The following is a 23,097-nucleotide window of genomic DNA, read 5'->3' as shown; positions in this document are numbered from 1 at the left end:
TCTTTAGCAGAATATCTACAAAACACACTTTCATACTAAATTTCCTTGTATATTTCCCTTTTTTTTTTGTCACCATCTATAGCCTTTTGAGTTATAGTAGTAATTGTAACAATTAATTTTACTTATATAAAATGAACTGTTTAAATATATTTAAATTTCATAATTAATAGTTTGCCACTGTGAGGAGTAAAACAAAATGAAAAGAAGAAAATAATATGCTGGCAGCAGCAAAAATCAAACTTGTGCTGATGAACTGCCAATCAGTGCACTTGACCACTCAGCCACACCACCATTACAACAGCTGCTCCTCTAAAATCTGCACTTGCACAATATATTACACACAACTTCAAAGAAAACTAATAATCTGATGCTGTGAGTAACGTAGCACTCATAGCACCAGAAGGTATAAGGCCATATCAGACCGTGTGTACTCAAAGACTGACAATTGCTTCACTTCTCTCAGTTGGCTAGCCATCATTTCAGCCCTCGACATTGGTTTCTACATATTTTGGAGAGAGTCTTACAAAACATGTTTCTCAACAATGAAAACAATCAATTATTGATAAAATTATCCATCCAATTAAATTATCTATCCAATTAAATAATTTTAAAAACATGTTTTTTTTCATATCATTTGCATACCAGCAATCATTTGGAGAAATGGCATAATTTTAATGTGGTTTCCGGCTTGCATTCAAAGAGAAATAGCATAATCTTTGTGTGATTTCTGGCTTGCATTCAAAGAGAAATGGTTTCACGTAAGTGCAATATTTACAGTGTGCTATAGCACATTAGCACTTTATAATAATATGTAACTTTTGATAGGGTGGACTTTTTTATACTCAAATTGTATTACACTAAGAACCTCACACTTGTCAGGATCATTAATTTTGTTATACATTTTAAAATTGCACAAATAAACAGTAAACAACTGTGCTTGCTTGGTGTTAGCATCATAACTGCACCAATGATTAGGAAGATCTTCAACATGGCAGCACGGGGGGTGGGGGCTGAGAACCGCATTCCTTGTCAGATCAGAATGTTGTTTACTTTTAGAATGACTCTTGTAGTATGCTAGAATTGAATTCTTTGGTTACTTTCTCAAAGTGAATTTTTGTTTCAGTGCTATCTTCCCTCACAAAAAGGTACTGCTCTAACACCTGTACTAACGGGTATTTTATTACTTCTGACAGTGCCTACCCCATTAAGGGTTTTTTTGAGTGCAGCCAGTTTCACTTCCCTTTGCTGTTGGGGTAAAGGCCATGCACAGTGTAACTCCATCTTCTGATAGGATCAATAGGAACTAAACCAACATATGTTGCTGCACTTACCATAAACAGCCTTTCCATTGAAAATAAACTCTTCCGAAAAAAGAGTTGCAATGAGGTTCATCTTAGCAGCCAAAAACAGGTACAGACTCATTATTGGTACGATTTGGTGCTAATGCCACCTCTATCTGGTCATACACTGTAGAATACATGGGATCTCTGGTGCTATATTACCTGGCCTGCCCACTATAACAACAGTCTTCCTTTATTAAATTCCCACACTGTGACTCTGCATGCTGTTTCACCTGATCCAGACTGGCACTAGGTTAAAAAAAAAGTATGACTTGGTAATCTAAAGCTAGTTCATCCTGCAACAGTTGGCTGACATCTCTTGCTTGAAAATTATTGTTGCATTGTCTAAACTAATGTACAGAATCTCTCAAACTTCTTTACTGGTTTGACAGACTTGAGAACAGTTCAGGAAGTCATCTACACTAACTCTAATTTTACTGATGTTAGCTGCTACTCTTTCAGCTGTTCTAACTGTGCTTGTGCTGCTGTCAGATTGGCTATGAATTTCAAGATCATTTGCTGCTTCTTTTAGAACATGGAGTGATAAGGTACAACTACAATGGCACTGAAGATCAGCCACACCACATTCCAGACAGGTTGCTTCACAGGTTGCTAGACAAAAAAGTAAAGATAAAGTTCATACCATTGACTATTTATCACTAGTCTGCAGCAATGTCCACATTAGCCCATTGTGACAATATTTACTTTGCTTAGATAGATTTAAGGTTAATTATTGAGTCAAACATTATGATTGTAAGACTTCTTGCCATATTTCATTTAGTTGAAAATGGCCAATTTACGATACTATTTTACAAAATAAGTATGTCAATACAATTTAGTAATGTTCCTTAGTTAGTTAAACATCAGGTTAATACATATTTTTCAACAAAAGTTGATCACCAGTGTAATTCGGTACATGTCACTAAACAGAGACAGGTTAGGTTGCAAAACAATTATTATCTTCATTACAATACTCACTCCTTTATTGTCCTTAATAATGATATGTATTTGCTAACTGAAACTTAATTACTGTAAAAAAGAAAATGATAACACTTCTGCTGCTGCAGATGCACTAACATTAAATTATTATTATTTATACAGCAGAATTTTCACTAAAAGAATCACATACAGTTGCATTTCAAAACATCAGCAATCTTTCTTTGTCTGGTAACAATACCAGCCAGAAAAAAAACATTACAATGAAACAAACCTGAGTAAACATTTCAAAGCAAAGACCTCACCATATAACTTAAATTTTATAATATTACTTCTGATGGTTTATAGCGAAACATCTGCTTTTCTCACAACTAGCTGATGTTCCAGTAATTCTCCCATCTTAAACTGCAGCATATAATTGTACCAGTAATTCTCCCATCTTAAACTGCAGCATATAATAATATCTAAACATTTAGCATTCTAGCTGAAATTTCTGTCAGCTCCCACACTGGTAAACAAATAGTTTAGCAGTACTGGTGTGGTGATGGGTTTTTCATTAACATTTCCTCTAGCAGAGATGTCTTTGTCACTGTGACTTTCATTCCTTCTCCTTGTTGGAACTGGTTTCCTATCCCCTCACCCTTTCCCACTATTGTCTCATCTCTTTCTTGAATAGTTTATTTCTCTTTTTATTCTTTTGTTCCTTGTTAAATTCTTGTCCAATAATTTTTTTGTGTGTGTCTTTGATCTCATTTTTCTTGCCTGCTTTAGTAACTTCCCTCATCCCTCTCCCTTCCCATTTTTATGGATACCTTGGTATAATCTAGTTTCAATTAATTTTTTCTGTCATCACATTTCTTGTGTTCTACTGAGCTGTTTGCCATTACTCTTCACACATTTAGATTTAGTCTTTGTTTTTATCAGTTTTCCACTCCATTTTCCATTTTGTGTATGTCTTGCAGATCTAGTGGATTTTTTTACTATATGTACATACCTGATCAAAAGTATCTGGGAAACCCCAATGTAATGTGGAACTGACTACCAGATGTCACGAGGATGGACCCACCAGTAAAAAAGGAGGTGGAAAGTATTGTGTTGTCAGTGGAGAGGTAGTAACAGCAGAATGGGTCAGTCAGCAGAGCTCAGTGACTTCAAATGTGGACAAGTCACTGGATGTCACTCGAGTGACAAATCTATTAGAGACAATTCATCCCTTCTAAAGTTGCCCAAGTTGACCACTAGTGATGCGATTGTGAAATGGAAACATGAAGGAACAGCCACAGTTAAATGAAAACCAGGCAGACCTAATGGAAAAATCACATGAAATCAGCAGAAGGAGTCACTCATGAGTTCCAAAGTTCTACCAGCACTCCAGCTATCACAATGACTGTGTGTACTACTGAGAATTAAAAAGAATAGGGTACAATAGTCAAGTAGCTTTATTTATAAAAGCACAAACACACAAATTTCAGGAGTCATTGGTAAGCAACACTTGAAGTGATGTAATGAGCAGAGCCACTGATTAGTGGAAGACTGGAAAGGAATTATTTGGAATGATGAAGCATTCTGTACCCTGTGACAATCCAATGGAAGAGTTTGGGTTTGGTGAATGCTTGCAGAATATTACCTGCCATCATGTGTTGTGCCAACAGTAAAGTACAGAGGAGGTGGCATTATGGTATTGGAGTGTTTTGTGCAATTAGTTTATGAAAAACACTAACTGTGGAAGGAGATACACACATTTTACATCATTGTATATTGCAGGGGCGGGCAGGAATTCTGCACGTGTGCGGTGCACATGCACGTGTGCAGTTAACAGGTATTCTGCGCGCACACAGGGGCAAGCTGACCACCCGCATCTCTCCCCTCCCCGCCATACCGTCTCACCGCTTCTTCCTTTGTAAGGCGTCTTGTTTACTGGCCTGCTTTATTGAATGAAGGAATAAGGTTAGTAGGGGTCCTTGAAAGTAATCGTGGTTTGAAAGAGTACCTATTACCTACGATACGTTTTATTTAATTATCACAGGTGGAGTTTACAATACGTTTAATGTCTGCAACAAAATTTCTACATACAGACTAACACAAACAGTTACGTAAATTTTCATTACTGATGTTTGCTCTTAACCCAGACTTTCATAACAGAAAAAAATCTCTCACAAACGTATGTCGAGCCAAACTTTGACATTATCTTCATGGCTTCACGATGGAGACGAGGAAACTCTTGCTGTGGAAAGTCGTGATAAAAATCTATTACACGTCTTGCCAAAATGAACTTGTCTCCCACACGAGAATTACGCTGTAGATCTATTAATTCTATTTGCAAACAGGAATGAATATCATCTACAGAAACAGCAGATTGTCTCGAGAACTATTCAAAACCTTGGGATAAGTAAGATATATCCCCAAATCGCTTGAGAAATTCCTCTTTTATTGCACCAAGAACGGTAACATACTGAAATTTATTATAATTATAATATTAAACTTCCGCTGACCAGTGAGAATACTGTCACATATTATAAATTTCCAGTTTTCACGTTTTTGCACAGAGAAAAAAATTATTCTCCCATTCCTTTTTAAAATATAGCAAATCTGCAATTCTCCGTTTCCTTGATTCACTCAGCATTTTCCAGTTATTGAAATACAACGTTCACTACGTAGTGGTCGCTTCGCTTCAACGTCCGCATTTTAGCCTGGTACAACACTGCCGCAACCTGCTGGCTGTCGCCACTGCCCCTGTCGACGATTGCACGCGAGCAGCACACGTGCAGCGCTGTGTGCTCATGAGCCGCGTGCAACGTTTGCCCGCCCCTGGTATATTGCATACACTGTAGGAACAGTTCAGAGATGATGACTGACTGTATCAGCATGACACTGCACCCTGTCATAAAGCAGTGTCTGTGGGACAATGGTTTGTGGACATAATATTCCTGATATGGACTGGCCTGTCCAGAGTCCTGACATGAACCCAATGGGTCACCTCTGGGTTGAGTTAGAAAGTTGGATTCACTTCATATGCCAGCACGAAATATCAGTACCTCCTCTGGTCTCGGCTTTTAAGAAAGAATGGTCTGCCATTCCCGCACAGGCTTTCAGAGACTGCATAGAAGGGGTCCTCAGCTGAGTTCAAACCATCATAAAGGTAGTATTCCAGATACTTTTGACCATATATATTTTTAGATAATTTTATGTATTCTTTATCCTCCACTAAGGATCTTTGCTCCATCCATCTACCTCAATACAGAAATATTTTCCTATCCCTAGCCAGAGCCCAGTCCCACATATTGTTCCAACATTGTTGCATTGCTCATGAAATCCCACCATCAAATTCTTCCACAATGACCTGGTTTATGACCAGCTGGTACTTGCCCAGCACTGTCAATGATATCTCCCTCATACTAACATCCCCAACGTCCATGACTTTGCTGCTATTTAACACTATCTTTCCCACAGCCTGACTGTCTCCAGACATCCAACCTCCTTCCCACTGTGACCAGTGACCAACTACAACTCCACCCATAATTACTTCTCCTTCGAAGGCATTACCTACAAACAAATCTGTGGTACAATAATGGAAATCTGCATACCACCATCCTATCTGACCCATTCACAAGCCAGCTACAGAAATCGTTTCTAATCATCAACCTGGTCCTCCTCAGCCCAACAAGCCACCTTCCTCAATATCAACCTCCATTTCAAGGATGGCTATGTCAGTGCCTCCATCCACATAAAACTTACCAACCATCAACATACCTCCTGTTCGATAACTGCCACCCATAGTTGTTACATCTGTAGTGACGAGCATTCTCCCTCCAAATATGCCAAGGGTCTCACTGAGGCCTTCACAGACTGAAATAACCTTACCAACCTTGTCCAGAGATAGATCTACAATACCTTATCTCACCAGTCATCTACCATCCCCCATCCATCACAGTCCATCCACAAAGAAGCTGTCCTCTTGTGACTCAGTACCACCCAGAAATGAAGCAACTGAATGACATTCTCCACCAGGGTTTTGACTATCTCCCATCCTGCCCCGAAATATGATATATCCTCCCCATCACTCCCACAGTGGTATTCCATCACCTGCCCAATATAAGCAATATCCTTGTCCATCCCTAATTTACTACTGCCCCTAACCTCTTGACTCATAGCTCATATCCCTGCAATACAATCAGGTGTCAGACTTGTCCCATGCATCCTCCCACTACCACGTATTCCAATCCTGGCACTGCCTTACTCTAACCCAACAAAGGCAGGGCCAAGTGTGAAAGCATACATGTGATCTACAAACTTAGCTGCAACCACTATGCTGCATTCTACATGGCCCTGATAACTAACAAGCTCTTCATCCACATGAGTGGCCACCACAAAACTGTGGCAGAGAAACACATGGACCACACAGTTGCTTAAAATATTGTCCGAAATTATGTCTTTCACTTTAATGACTGCTTCACAGCCTGTAACATCTGGATTCTCCCCCTCTAACACCAGCTCTTCATAATTGATCAGGTGGGAACTCCCCAACATATCCTTCATTCCCATTCTAATGAATTTCATGAATTGGCTGGATCTCTTCATATTATAGTCTTAGTGGCAACTTTGTCATGAATTTTGCCTATGTTACTGTTTTTCTTACATTGTTACTCCACTGATACATGAGCATGCTGGTGAATACATTTACAGCTATAGGAAAACAGTTGTGGTGGACTGTTAATATTGGCTGTCTTAAATTATCTTAACCAGAGTTATATGGACAGCTGAGAAAGAAAACACCATCTGGAGAAGTGGGGTTTTCCATTGTGTTCATAGACATTGATGTATGTTGCAGAAAGCATAATTTTTCTTCTCATCCTGTATGGTAAGTCTCCTCTGACCTGCAGTTCTGGGTGACTTTCCCAAAATCTACCCCTTTTCCTAGACCTCTCCAGTCCTTTTCCTTCACCTTTCTTCCTTCCCCTTCAACCCTTCTGCCTGAAGAAGGAACCACTGGCTCCAAAATCCTACCAATCACAACAGTCTTTTATGTGTGTGTTCTGCCGCCACTTTTGAGTAGATTTTTTTTATCTACCCAATTAAAATTTCTTATCAATGATTGATTGTTTTCATTGTTATAGAAAGCATAATTTAAGTTACAGGGTGCCGCTGCTGATTAAATTATCTGTGAATTCAATAACTAGTTGACAGCAGTGTGCAGCTGACAACCAGGCAAGAACAAGGCAGCCAGTAAAAAGTCCACAATCTCACTGATGCAGGTTGAAATTACGAAAAAGAAAAATGTTTAAAAGAAAGTTATATTCTGACATGACTTTTTAACAATGTACACTGTGCCAACAGGATACTGCTGTTGTTCTTGAATGCAATGACTGTATTTGAGGGCTAGTTAGAAATGCTAAGTGACACCTGACTGCATTTAGTATGAGGAAATACAGTAGTGTTGATTTTCATTTCTGCTAAAAGTTATTTTTAGGTTTCACTCTTGATGTTTTACTCTGTTGAACTTCAGTGATGTCCTATGGCTGAAATGAAAAGTTGGCTTAATTAGAGTTAGTCTGTGTCGGGGAATGAAAGCATTGTTTCATAAATGACAATTCGTTTATTCTGTGCAACTGAGTTATGCTTACATGGTGATTTTTACTCAAGAATCGAAACACTGCTGTTCATCTTCAACAATTTCTGAGCAGTCAGGCAAAGTTTTTAATTCAGGATTCAGTTACTATTATGAGATAGCAAATATTACAGATTTTATTATTCAGACCCCATATTTGTGTTGCATCTTCCTAGGCCATAACTGGTACTCAGTGCATGTAAGTTCCTAAGGGCTAATTTGTTGACAATCGCATCCTCCCAAGTGTAGTAAGTGCCTAAAAGATATAAGAGGTCCACCACCATCTAGTTAAGCCAATTTTTACAGTCATATTAAATAACTTTAATAACCACAGTATTAAGTGATAAGAAGAAATACTATTACATTTTTCCTTCCACATACAACGATGGGCTTGTATTATAAGACAGAAGTTATCTTCCACACAGACTTGAAAGTATGACATTAGCAATGACTAGCAGCCACTAGGTTGCATCATCATCATTCCAAGAGCTGCCACTAGATCCATCTGCCATCATGATGTAGAGAATAAGTTATGCCACACAATAAGCTTGTTTAATAGAATATGAATGTTTTTAGACTGAATACACAGCAAAGGTCACAACTGTCACAATAGCTGTAACTACATCGTTTAGATTGTGGTAATTGATTACTGGTCTGCTTTCACTACTATATTTTGTCAGGAAACTGATCAATAGTGTTCTTGCACAAAGTCTGTTGTAACAAGATAGTCTGTATTAGACAGTTGTCAAGATTTTCTGACTGATTATTTGAAATACTAACTAATTAATTATTTATGTAACTGTAATTGTTTGGAAAAGAACTGGCTTATGCATTATTTGTGATCCATCGTATTTGTACTTAAAATAAATGCAGTGCATGATACCTAGCTTCATCTCAATAAGAAAAATACACAAAAACATAGTGTTTGTTTTTCTTGTTTGAATGAAATAAACTAATTTTAACAACATTTAAATTCTTCTCTCTGAAAATAATTTGAGAGATTAGTTATATTTAATACCTCATAAGTGATATGAAAACTTGGAATCAGGTATCAGCAAATGCTACTACATGGGTTGGATAAAAAGTAGAGGCAACATGGTTATAATTCATACCAAACTTTTGACAGACATTCAGCCCTCAGTGTAATTGCCCTACATCTTGATCACCTTCCTCCACAGTGATGGAAGGCATTGCACACTGACAATGCATCTGTGCTGGCATAAGCTGTTGCCAGAACACCAGTTGGCAAAGATGTAGTGCAAAGATTGATAGCAGGCACTGGATCAAGCGCACTTATCACAAGAGAGGCCAAAGACACACCAGCTAGCAACACACCACCAACATCCTGTCAACAGCAAGTATTTAGGCCACCGCCGCTGACTGGAGGGCCTCACTCAGTCACTAACTCGCATTCCAGCTCATATCACTGGCTATGACGGTACATAACGAGCAGATTAATTGTAATAGCAAGATACTGATATTTTAAGCAAGAGGACTATTATGCATGAGCTTGTACCACAACACATGAACTTGATTAAAGTTAAGTAGCAGTTACCTGTTCATGTAAATAAAGAACCAAGTTAGTCCACGTTTGCATTTGTGTTTTAGAATGAGTATACTGGCTACCAATAACCACATCCTGTTCCTTGCTTCCACGATACAAGACTCTACAGATAATTCAGTGGCAATCAAAGTTAATTAATTTGGCTGAAGATTTTGCTTTCTTCTCTTTTGTTTTAGCTTGCAAGGGTGTTAATATTCAAGTGTTTCTAATTTTTTATTGTGTACTTGCATGTATTCCAGGAGGGGAGCTGCAAAACTAATCAAATTTCTCTTTTCAGTGGCTTTGCTTGCTTTCTGATATAAAATATTTGTGTACACCATGAATTCACTGCCCCCTCCACCCCCTGCCCCCTGCCTCAGCCACAGATGCCAAATGTGATGGATCTAACATGAGCTTTTCAGTTTCAAACCAACAAATAACTGCCCTACTGATAATGGTACAGCAGCTACAGGCTGCACAAGCTGCATTGGCTGCACAACTGACCAACCAACCAGCCCATCAAGTGCTGCCAAAAAGTATACTTATGTTCCAGCAATTTAAGGACCCAGAAGAGGAATGGACTGAATGCCTGACTCAGTTCCAAACACATTGTCAAGTTCGTCATGTTCATGGTACTGTAAAGTTAGAAGACTTCCTTTTCATTGTGAGGTCCCCTGCATTCAGGCTAATACAAAAACTATTCCCAACTGTGTCTTCCAACAAACTCGGCTATGACCAAGTAATCGCTCCATTAACCAAGTATTATGACCAGAAAGTCCAAGTAGCAGCAGTTAGACATCAATTCTTCTGCTAGCAGAAAAAGCCAGAACGGATGTACCGTCAGTGGTACCCAGAATTAATGGGGCATGACTAGGAAGTGTAAATTTAAGTGTAGTTGTGGCAACTTTTACAGTGATCTCATGATATGCAATACAATAACATTCAATGTCCCAGATGGCAAAATATGGGAACAGATCTTGAAGTACTCTGATACATCACTTCCCCAAGTATTGAAAATCTTAGAGCAAAATGATTCGGGTGCCATAGCAGCTGATAAGTTTGACCATGCCACAATTTGTCAGGTCGAATCACCCCTTGCTCATGACTGCCCCAAGCAGCCATAACAATGAGCCCATACACAGCCACATGGGCAGTCACGTAGATGTGTAAACAGGCCTGTGAATTTTGTGAAATCTTGCATTAGACGTTTTGCTCGCCATAAAAGAGAGGATTGCCTATCACATAACACAATGTGACACATGTGTGGAAAAAAAGGCCGTGTCCAAGCAGTTTGTTTGCAACAGAACAAAAATGCCAATTTTGCCCACTCCCAGAAAAAAAGGCATGTTTTCAAAACCTACAACAGTTTCTGACAAAGGTAAGATTAAGGTTGTGCAACGACATTCTAATAAACTATATTTCTCATCTCAAACTGCTGGCCGTTGTGTGAACTTTCAGTTAGACAAAGGTGCCACAATAACTTTGCTTAATCATGCCATGTATGTGCAGTTAGGCTCACTATGCCTTTCTAAATCTAGCTAGCACCTCACTACTTACAACGAACAGGAAACTCCAGTACTTGAACAGTGTAGCTTGCCTGCCACTTACAAATCTAACACTAGGACAGTGAATTTTACTATGCTGAAATCAAGAGACAGTGAGAACATATTTGGTTTATATGCCTTTGATTTGTTTTGACTTACCATCCAAGATAATCTACTTTCAGTATCTGATTTTGTACCAAAAGACACTGTAGCTAGCTTGCTTAAAGAATTTCCTGAACTATTTTCCAAAGGAATGAGAAAAGTTAATAACTTTGTAGCACATGTTACACTGAAAGACAATGCACAGCCTTAGTTTTTACAGGCCTGCCCTGTTCCAGTTGCTTTAAGAGACAAAGTAGCCAGTGAACTGAAAGAATTGCAAGATAATGGTGTAACTGCTCCCATGCATTGTTTGTTGCCTTATCCTTCTGGTCACATTTGCATTTGTGTTGCCTTCAAGTCTACAGTCAAACCACAGACAGTAGTTGACACTTATCCATTACCTCGCCCTGAGGAACTCATGGACAGGCTAGGTGCAGGATGCTACTTTTCTAAGATAGACTTGTATGATGCCTACTTACAAATTCCACTGGCTGAAGAATCACAGAGAGTGTTTGTTGTAAATACACACTTAGGACTCTTCGAGTATCTGTGTTTGCCCTTTTGCAATGCTTCTGTACCCACCATTTTCTAGCATTACTTGGAACAGCTGACTGGAAAAGTGACATTTTGTTTAAATTACCCTGACGATATTGTTGTCTCAGGTCATACAACAGAGGAACACACTGCCAACTTGCATATTTTTTCTGAGTGTTTTCAGAAGCAGGACTCAAGTGCCATCTTGAAAAATATGACTTTTTTCAAACTGAACTACAGTACTTAGGTCATGTGATAAACAGTCAGAGTGTGCACCCCTCCAATGGCATTTGCTTGCAATCCGTGACCTGCCTGTTCCTCGGAATGCGTCTGAACTGGAGTCAGTACTAGGCAAGATGTCATACTACATTCAGTTAATATCAAATGCCACTCAGATCGCGGCTCAATTGCATCACTTGTGTCAGAAAAATGTACCTTTTGTGTAGACTAAAGACTGTCAAGACGCATTTCAGAATCTCAAAAATGCTTTACTTAGTGAGAGATCTTTGGTGCATTTTGATCTTGCCAAGCCAGTAGTTTTGTAAATCAACGCTTCTTCCTACAGAATCAGCTCTGTGCTTTTGCACAGAATTGGCGCACAAGACAGACCTATTGCTTTGCCTCAAAGTTGTTAACTCAAACTCAGTGCAATTATTCTCAAAATGAAAAACTCAGTGCAACTATTCTCAAATTGAAAAAGAGGCTCTCACTATTGTGTATGTTGTGACCAAATTTCAGCACTATTTGTATGGTCATAAGTTCTTTTTAGTGACAGATCACAAGCCTTTGCAGTCGTTGTTTCACCTGCCAAAGCCTGTTCCTACACACAATGTTCAAAAAATGCAACATTGAGCTTTGTTGCTTTCTCAGTATGAAATTGTGTACAGACCTAAGGTAAAGCATGGCAATGAAGACACCATATTTCGCCTTCCGATTGGCTCAGATTATGATTTTGATGCATATGCTGCATCTTGATGTCAAACTGATACACAGGACTCTGAAATGCTGGAATCTTTTCCCTTGCACTACAGAAAAATTGCATAGGCCACGAAAGCAGACCCAGATCTCAAGATTTTGCTGAATTACATTCACATATCTTGGCCTTGTTCATTGAACAGTATCCAGAACTCAAGTTTTCACTGATGTTTTGCACATTGGCATAACATTTCAATGCAACGGGGTGTGATTCTAGTTCAGAATGACAGTGGATGGACAATTGCGTGTGCTTATTCCCAAAGAGCTGCAAAAGGATGTATTGCACTTGCCCCACCAAGGACATTGTGGAATTGTTCGCACTAAATAGTTAGTGCAATGGCACTGTACTTGGCAGCAGATGGATGCTCACATTGAACAGATGACATCACAGTGTCACACATCCACAGAAAACCAATCCACTTCACCACAGACATTCTCAGCTTGGCCTAAGACTCAATCCCCATGCCAACGAGTGCACATAGACTTTGCAGGTCCATTTTGGAACACTTGTTGGCTCATAGTGGTAGACTCTTAGCAAGTTCCCATTTGCAGTGCCTATGAACTCTGCCCCATAGCACCATTCAAGTGTTGTCCTCCATATCTTGCACAGAAGCTTTGCCAGAAGTACTTGTGTCAGACAATGGACCACAGTTCACTTCAATTCACATGATTTTGAACAGTTCTGTGAATGAAGTGGCATTCATCATCTAATAAGTGCTCCATTTCATCTCCAGTCCAAAAGAGAAGCAGAATGCTTCAGACACACTTTCAAACAACAGATGGCCAAGCTTTGCACCCCCACACATGGGAACAGGCACCTTCTTGCTGCATATCACTCCCACCCACAAGACGGACCATCACAGGTGGAACTTATGCACGGCTGCTGCCGTTGGACGCTGATACACCTGCTACACCCACCGCAGCAATGTGCACTGCCAACAGTCTGCAAGTCTTGCTTTGTGCAACAAGATCTTGTTCTTTTCAGGGTTTATGGTATCCATAGAGCTTGGGAAAGAGGCATAATCCAGGAATGCATTGGCTCTTATATGTACTTGATTGCAGGTCCTGATGGTTTGCAGCATCGCCATCAGAGCCAAATTGGTGCGTGCCACTTGCCCCGTGATTCTGCTGCTTTTCTTCCCTCAGATTCATGGCTTCACAGGACCACGCAGCCTTTGCAGCCGCCTGCTGGTGCCACCAGGGCACCCCAGGAGGAGTGGATGGATGATGCACCCTTGCCCCTGGCGTTCCCTCTCGCCGACACACTCTCAGGCTTGGACATGTGGCCTGGCAGCAGTTTTCTGGAGGATGTTCCTGTTGCCTCGCAAGCCAGATGGTGAGGTACGATTGGGAGTGCTCCTTCTTCCAGAGTCATGGCTCCTAGCTCATTACTACATTCCAGCGTCCTGCCTCCCTCTGCCTTTCCTCCCCTCCCATTGTCATTCACATTTTTCCTACATGACAACGGTGTGGCATTTCATGGGGAGTGGGGGGAGGAAAGTGCTGTGCTGCTGATGTAAGCTGTTGCCAGCACACCAGTTGGCAAAGATGTAGCATGAAGATCAGTAGCAGGAACTGGGTCAAGCATGCCTATTGTGAGAGAGGCCAAAGACACACCAACTGGCAACAAGCCACCAACACCCTCTCAACAGCAAGTATTTAGGCCGCCGCCAGTGACTCTAGGGCCTCACTCAGTCACTAACTCACAGTCCAGTTGGCATCTGTCAGTTCACATCACTGGCTACAATAGTACATAGCGATCTGATTATCTGTAACAGCAAGATACCGATATCGTCAGCAAGAGGACTATTATGGATGAGCTTGTACCACAACACATGGGCCCAATTAAAATTAAGTAGCAGTACCTGTGCATGTAAAAAAGAATCAAGTTAGTCCACGTGTGCATTTATATTGTAGAAAGAGGATACCGGCCACCCATAACCGCATCCTCTCCCTTGCTTCCATAGTACAAGACTCTACACCATTCATCTCCATCAATGCTTTGCAAGGACTGGCTGTGGCACAGACGATATCTTCTATTATGCTGTGACCAAAGCTATGAAGAGGTTCCTTTATTTTGACAAATAGATCATAATCCCATGGATTCATATTGGGTGAATACTGTGGATGTTCCAGTATCTCCAGCGCTTACGTATGCAGGAGCTCCTGCATGGGGGTAACCATGTGGCATCGTGCATTGTCATGAATGATAATGGGATGGAGTGTCAGAAAGAACACTGTTGTACACTGTGACCTCATTCCACTTCAGTCTTGATCCACGCTCATTGTTTTTCTTATGTAAACATACAGATAGAGCATTTGAATTGGCCTCCCACAATTTCAGACAATACACACTGCAGCTGACTCACACACAGCCATTGCTGCTCACTGCGATTCTTCAACTGACCTTCTGCTATCTGTTACAAACAGTGGGTATGCCATTTGACACACATCCTTCATGTTTTGTCAGTGTTCCCACTATTTTTTATCCAACCCGTGAATATGAGAGTGGAATCAGTTAGCATGATTGAAGTACAAGTGGAACATTTTACTACAGTGAAACATTTCATACTAATGGTATATTTCATTAAGAGATCTGCTGATGTACAGGGTTTTCAGTCAATAATATTGTCATGTAGAAGAAGGTGTAATTAGATGAATGACAAACACTAACCTCATGTAACAAAGGTTTATTCAGCACTTGCACATACAAGAGTGCGGAGCAAGCTGCCTCCAGCCATAAAACATACAGTACATATACAGCTACAGAACATTCCAGTACAACCATTCTTGACATCTGTGGGTACTTCTAGAATGTACTCAAACTGAATACAGAAATTAAAATTGTACAGTCAAGGTGAGTTTTAAACTCATGATCCTGCATGCATCAGTTTAGTATCATAACCACTACACCACGGTGCTACTCAACTTCTTCTGTGACAATATGACTGACTTAGGCTATGCAATAAAATCTATTCATATGGATAGAACTGGTTAATGACATTAGCCTCTATGCAATGTAGTGAACTAGAAAACATTTTAAGCAATCTGATTGCAACTTTCAGTTTTACCATCCAACATTTAGAGCTTACGAACAGTTATTTGCTATGAGTGCTGGAGTATATTATTAGGAAATATACATTATTTATACTTGAAAATAATTTTAAGCTCAAAATTGAAATGAATTTCCACAGTTTCAAAACTAACCTGAATTGGAAGATTATGATTGAGATCATCAACATTATTGGCAATGTATTTTCAGAACACTCATAGCACAAGATGATTCCTTGTTATCATTTATTTTCAGGATTTATGTATCAGTGAGTGCTCCAGCAGTACTTTTCTGGAATATTGAGTCTGATATTGGCTACATATGGTTCAAATGGCTCTAAGCACTATGGGACTTAACATCTGAGGTCATCAGTCCCCTAGACTTAGAACTACTTAAACCTAACTAACTTAAGGACATCACACACATCCATGGCTGAGGCAGGATTCGAACCTGCCACTGCAGCAGCCGCGTGGTTCCGGACTGAAGTGCCTAGAACAGCTCGACCACAGTGGCCAGCTTCTTGGCTACAAGCTGGATAGTTATGCTGTTTTGCATTTAGCAGAACCTCCACATCTTTGCCAAAAGAGTATTCCATACAAATCATTTATTACAGCATTATAAAGATGGGGAGAATTCTGAAATATTCCTTAAGTTGTTTATTTGATTACAAGTCATTACTGGCAATGTGTTGTATCCAGCATCTTTTATAGTGTTGGACACATTGCCCTCTGAGGATCTTTGTTATGTTGGTAGGCTTTAGTGTTGTTAAAAGGCAAAGCTTACTATCTTTCAATTTCTTTAAAGTGATACATAAGTTGACACTGGAACAATGCTACTTGCATACATTTCTTTTCTATTTCTCATGAATCCTGAATTTGTAAAATCAGAGCAGATGAGATATAGTGCATATAAGGTTCATTCCTACCAACTTAGGAGTGCACTATAATATGGGATAGAGTGGAACCTCATACAGTAATACCCCCCGGCCTCAACCTTTGCTAGTCTGGGTGTCCTCCATCTGCCTATCCCCTTACCTGCTCCCACTCCAGTACAGACATGCTTTCTATCACACCAACACACCTGTACGTAATTTCCTCCTCTCTCTTCTCTTCTCTCTTCTCTCCTCTACCTCCCCCCCCCCCCCCCCCCCTCTTGGACCCCCTATCCTGCACCTAGCAGCTCTATTCTGTCTGCACAGCGTCCCTGCATGAGTCCATAGGCAGTTACTTCCAAAGAATGACTTAATCTAAAATCTAAATATATTTCTAACACTCTTTCTCAGTGCACCAGTCTGCGACTCAATGCTTCCTCTTTGTGGTGAGTATCAATCTATTCTTCCCATGTTCTTGTTTTGACTTTTTTCTTAATTTCTTCAGCTTCCCAAAATTGGTACTGCTGCTAATGCTGCTGCTGTTGCTGCTGCTACTGCTGCTGCTACTACTACTACTACTACTACTACTACTACTACTACTACTACGATTACTATTGCTGCTCTCCTCTGCTCTTTCTTCCTTCTCCTATTCTTTCACTGCAGAGATAATGTGTACAGCAAAAAAGGAAATGATTCACAAAACAGCTCAAGGTTACAATACCTAAGTTGTTCTAGCACCTTGCATTGATGAAAGAGGTGCTCTCCCACAGCTATTGCCGCATGGGGTAGCCGTCCAGTCTAAGGCACCTTGTCACGGTCAGTGCGCCCCCCTCCCCCCCCCCTGCTGGAGGTTCATCCCTCAGGCATGGGTGTGTGTGTGTGTGTGTGTGTGTGTGTGTGTGTGTGTGTGTGTGTGTTTGTGTGTGTGTGTGTGTGTGTGTGTGTGTGTGTGTGTGTTTTTTGTCCTTAACGTAAGTTAGTTTAAGATAGGTTAAGTGGTGCGTAAGCTTAGGGACCGATGACCTCTGCAGTTTGGTCCCATAAGCTCTTACCACAAATTTCCAAATTTTCCACAGTAATTCCCAATGTCAACAACTAGCTGAATTTTGAAACTGAGGAAACAAAGACATTTCATGAAAGGTACAAGCCAATAACAACAAATCTTTGCTATGTCAGTGAGATTATGTTTGTAGCGAAAGATAGCAGCTCAAATAGGAACAGATACTTTGCAAATCAAAGTCACTCACAATATTCACTGGAAGAATTCTAAGGATACGTAAGTCACATGCAAAAGAGGTACAGTCAACAAATTCTTAATTTGATTGTCAAGTTAGGATATTTTTCTGACAGGATTAATTAAAATTTATAGAAGAGAAGTGTGTTTTGTCATGTGTTCATTTACTCTATGTGAGTGTGTAATGGAGATGCTCATTAAAATCCAGTGGCAGATGCCACAAGTGAGGTATGGTGCAAAATAAGTCACCATCTCTGTCTTTAGGTCAGCACAGTATGAGTTGCTTTTAAATGCAAAATGAACTGAACTGGGATTCTTGATTAGTTGATCTGTAAGTTGACCACATTGTAATTTGTTATCCAGTTGAACCCCAAGAAATTTCACACAGTGCTGCACTTATAATTTGTGTAGCAAAAGTATCTGTAAAACTAAGAATTACATTGTTTGCTGTGAATCAGCTGTATGCCTGTTCAGCTATCACTGAGCTCTGTCAGGTACAGGTAAGTTTGGACTATTGATTAATGTGCTTGTGTCATTATCAAGTATTACAGTTTTTGAACCATCCCTTAAAGTCACTAGGAAATCATTTATGCAGATTAAGAAGGCAAGCAATCCCAGCACCACACCTTGTGTGACCTCATATATTATCACCTATACTAAGATTAGTATCATTCCTGTGACACACTACTTCAATCTGATAAACTCCTTTCTGTCAACGAGGTAGGATTTCATCCATGCAAGAGGAAGCCAGAATTCTATGATCAACATAATCAAATGCTTCAGCATGATCACAGAACATATCAACAGGATTTTTTAAATTTTTTTTTTCACTCTGAGGCAGAGTGTGCACTGATATGAGACTTCTTTTGACTTTATTTGCAAGTCCTCTACCAACTGAGCTACCCAAGCACAAACATGGCCCATCCGCACAATTTTGCTCCCACCCATACTTCATCTCCTGCATTCCAAACTTCACAGAAGTTCTCCTGGGTAGCTCATGGGAGTAGCACTCCTTACTTCCAAGAGTGCTACATATGCAAGTTATGCAGAAATACCTCTGTAAAGTTTGGAACTTAAGAGAAGAGTTACAGGCAGAAGTAAAGCTATGAGGATGGGTCATGATGAGATACTCAGTTGATAGAGCACTCACCCATGAAATGATTTTCCTGATTTTATTTAAATGCTCTCTGTGGGATCAATACAAGGGGGCAGAATAATATTCATAGTTTCCATCCTGATAGACATATAATGAAATTTTCTAAGCAGGTTATTGTGAGACATGTTGTTGTTGTTGTTGTTACCTTCAGTCCAAAGACTGGTTTGATGCATCTCTCCATGCTGCTCTATCCTGTGCAAGCTTCTTCATCTCCCAGTACCTACTGCAACCTACATCCTTCTGAATCTGCTCAATGTACTCATCTCTTGGTCTCCCTCTGCGATTTCTACCCTCCACGCTGCCCTCCAATACTAAATTGGTGATCCCTTGATGCCTCAGAACATGTCCTACCAACCAATTCCTTCTTCTAGTCACGTTGTGCCACAAATTTCTCTGCTCCCCAGTTCTCTTCAGTACCTCCAAATTAGTTATGTGATCTATCCATCTAATCTGCAGCAACCTTCTGTAGCACCACATTTCAAAACCTTCTATTCTCTTCTTGTCCAAACTATTTATCGCCCATGTTTCACTTCCAAATATGCCTACACTCCATACAAATACTTTCAGAAACGAATTCCAGACACTTAAATCTATACTTGATGTTAACAAATTTCTCTTCTTCAGAAACGCTTTCCTTGCCATTGGCAGTCTACATTTTATATCCTCTCTACTTCAACCATCATCAGTTATTTTGCTCCCCAAATAGCAAATCTCATCTACTACTTTAAGTGCCTCATTTCCTAATCCAATTCCCTCAGCATCACATGACTTCATTTGACTACATTCCATTATCCTCATTTGGCTTTTATTAATGTTCATCTTATATCCTGCTTTCAAGACACACTCTATTCAATTCAACTGCTCTTCCAGGTCCTTTTCTGTCGCTGACAGAATTACAATGTCATCGGCGAACCTCAATATTTTTATTTCTTCTCCATGGATTTTAATTCCTACTCCAAATTTTTCTTTTGTTTCCTTTACTGCTTGCTCATTAAAAAGATTGAATAACATCGGGGAGAGGCTACAAACCTGTCTCACTCCCTTCCCAACCACTGTTTCCCTTTCATGTCCCTCGACTCTCATAACTGCCATCTGGCTTCTGTACAAATTGTAAATAGACTTTCGCTCCCTGTATTTTACCCCTGCCGCCTTCAGAATTTGAAAGAGAGTATTCCAGTCAACATTGTCAAAAGCTTTCTCTAAGTCAACAAATGCTAGAAACGTGGGTTTTCCTTTCCTTAATCTATCTTCTAAGATAAGTTGTAGGGTCAGTATTGCCTCACATGTTACAACATTTCTATGGAATCCAAACTGATTTTCCCTGAGGTCAGCTTCTACCAGTTTTTCAATTCATCTGTAAAGAATTTGCATTAGTATTTTGCAGTTGTGACTTATTAAACTGATAGTTCGGTAATTTTCACATTTGTCAACACCTGCTTTCTTTGGGACTGGAATTATTATATTCTTCTGGAAGTCTGAGGGTATTTTGCCTGTCTCATACATCTTGCTCACCAGATGGTAGAGTTTTGTCAGGGCTTGCTCTCCCAAGGCTGTCAGTAGTTCTAATGGAATGTTGTCTAGTCCCGGGGCCTTGTTTCGACTTAGGTCTTTCAGTGCTCTGTCAAACTCTTCACACACTATCATATCTCCCATTTCATCTTCATCTACATCCTCTTCCATTTCCATAATATTGTCCCCAAGTACATCGCCCTTGTATAGAGCCTCTATATACTCCTTCCACCTTTCTGCTTTCTTTTCTTTGCTTAGAACTGGGTTTCCATCTGAGCTCTTGATATTCATACAAGTGGTTCTCTTTTCTCCAAAGGTCTCTCTAATTTTCCTGTAGGCAGTGTCTATCTTACCCCTCATGAGATAAGCCTCTACATCCTTACATTTGTCCTCTAACCATCCCTGCTTAGCCATTTTGCACTTCCTGTCGATCTCATTTTTGATACGTTTGTATTCCTTTTTGCCTGATTCACTTACTGCATTTTTGTATTTTCTCCTTTCATCAATTAAATTCAACATATCTTCTGTTATCCAAGGATTTCTACTAGCCCTCGTCTTTTTACCTACTTGATCCTCTGCTGCCTTCACTACTTCATCACTCAGAGCTACCCATTCTTCTTCTACTGTATTTCTTTCCCTCATTCCTGTCAATTGTTCCCTTATGCTCTCCCTGAAACTCTGTACAACCTCTGGTTTAGTCAGTTTATCCAGGTCCCATCTCCTCAAATTCCAACCTTTTTGCAGTTTCTTCAGTCTTAATCTACAGTTCATAACCAATAGATTGTGGACGGAGTCCACATCTGCCCCTGGAAATGTCTTACACTTTAAAACCTGGTTCGCAAATCTCTGTCTTACCATTATATAATCTATCTGAAACCTTCCAGTAACTCCAGGCCTCCTCCATGTATACTATCTTCCTTAATGATTCTTGAATCAAGTGTTAGCTATTATTAAGTAATGCTCTGTGAAAAATTCTACCAGGTGGCTTCCTCTTTCATTTCTTACCACCAATTCACACTCACCTACTATGTTTCCGTCTCTTCCTTTTCCTACTATCGAATTCCAGTTTTCATCTTCCTTCACTATCTGAATAATTTCTTTTACCTCATACATTTCGTCAATCTCTTCGTCACCTGCAGAGCTAGTTGGCATATAAACTTGTACTACTGTGGTAGGTGTGGGCTTTGTGTCTATCTTGGCCACAATAATGTGTTCACTATGTTGTTTGTAGTAGCTTACCTGCACTCCTATTTTTTTATTCATTATTATACCTACTCCTGCATTACCACTATTAGATTTTGTATTTATAACTCTGTATTCACCTGACCAGAAGTCTTATTCTTCCTGCCACTGAACTTCACTAATTCCCACTATATCTAACTTTAACCTATCCATTTCCCTTTTTAAATTTTCTAACCTACCTGCCTGATTAAGAGATCTGACATTCCACACTCCGATCTGTAGAACGCCAGTTTTCTTTATCCTGATAACGACATCCTCCTGAGTAATCCCTGCCCGGAGATCCGAATGGGAGACTATTTTACCTCCAGAATATTTTATCCAAGAGGACGCCATCATCATTTAACCCTACAGTAAAGCTGCATGCCCTCGGGAAAAATTACGGCCGTAGTTTCCCCTTGCTTTCAGCCATTCACAGTACCGGCACAGAAAGACCATTTTGGTTATTGTTACAAGGCCAGATCAGTCAATCATCCAGACTGTTGCCCCTGTAACTACTGAAATGGCTGCTGTCCCTCTTCAGGAACCACACGTTTGTCTGGCCTCTCAACAGATACCCCTACAGTACGGCTGAGGCACGCAAGCCTCCCCACCAATGGCAAGGTCTATGGTTTATGGGGGAGGTTTGTGAGACATACTCTGCCTTTTTTTCTAGAGTGTGGCAATTAAGATTTTCAACTTTTCTGTTGCAGTCTCCTAACTTGCAAACAAGCCTCTGGTCTTTTGCACCACCATTCTTTGCATATGCTCTATGTACCCTATTAGTTTGACTTGACATAGACTCTTACATTTGAGCAGTATAAATACATAAAATGTTTGGATGACATAAACTTATTAATAAAGGGCAAAACTACTACAGAACTGTGATAAAAAGTACAAAATTGTACTGCACACATTGTAGAACCACTAACAATCTTATTGTTAACAAAGAGGAAACTGCCGCAATGCACCTTCATACCATACAAAACAAGCATACATTAACCCTCACTAGGCATGTCTTTAACAAACAATAAGTAACTGTAAACTACACAAAATTTCTAGAAATGTGAATTCAGGAAAACATAAAGTGGGACACAACACATCATTTACATCAGCAAGAACCTATGCATAATATGGTATACCATAAAAACACTTGCTAATTGTACAATAAAAAAGAAACCTTGAAAAGTGTATAATATGCACAAGTAGAATCACTGCTGGATACATCATATTTTTTTGGGGCAACTTGGCAGCTAGCAGATGGTGTATCATAGCACAAAAATGTGTCATGCAGACAGCTGAAAATGCAGCCCCTAGAAACTCTTGCAAATTCCTATTTATATAGATAGCACATTACTACAGTGACTTCTTGTAGAACATCCATTGAGGTCTGTACAGTATCTTATTAACATAATAAACATAATTCCTTCTGAGGACAAGAATGATTTTGTTTAGTTACAAAATATCATTTAAAAAAC

General features: G+C 39.8%; 1 protein-coding gene across 2 annotated transcripts in view; it reads right to left on the bottom strand.

Annotated features, from left to right (window-relative positions):
• The window catches only part of LOC126161853 (pseudouridine-5'-phosphate glycosidase-like), a 164,083-nt gene that overhangs the window by 10,172 nt on the left and 130,814 nt on the right, over positions 1-23,097 (bottom strand). Inside the window, exon 10 of one of the 2 annotated variants that reach the window (XM_049917964.1) lies at positions 7,583-7,792. The exons of the other annotated variant lie outside the window; for it this stretch is intronic. Within the exon in view, the coding sequence (XP_049773921.1) occupies positions 7,787-7,792 (6 nt within the window). The 3' untranslated portion in view covers positions 7,583-7,786. Of the gene's footprint in view, positions 1-7,582; positions 7,793-23,097 lie in introns of those variants that run through there. 2 annotated transcript variants of the gene reach the window in all.

The sequence above is a fragment of the Schistocerca cancellata genome, chromosome 2, assembly GCF_023864275.1.
Source record: "Schistocerca cancellata isolate TAMUIC-IGC-003103 chromosome 2, iqSchCanc2.1, whole genome shotgun sequence".
Taxonomy (NCBI): Eukaryota; Metazoa; Arthropoda; class Insecta; order Orthoptera; family Acrididae; genus Schistocerca; species Schistocerca cancellata.
The sequence above is the reverse complement of the archived record's forward strand: the minus strand, read 5'-3'. Positions and strand labels throughout refer to the sequence as shown.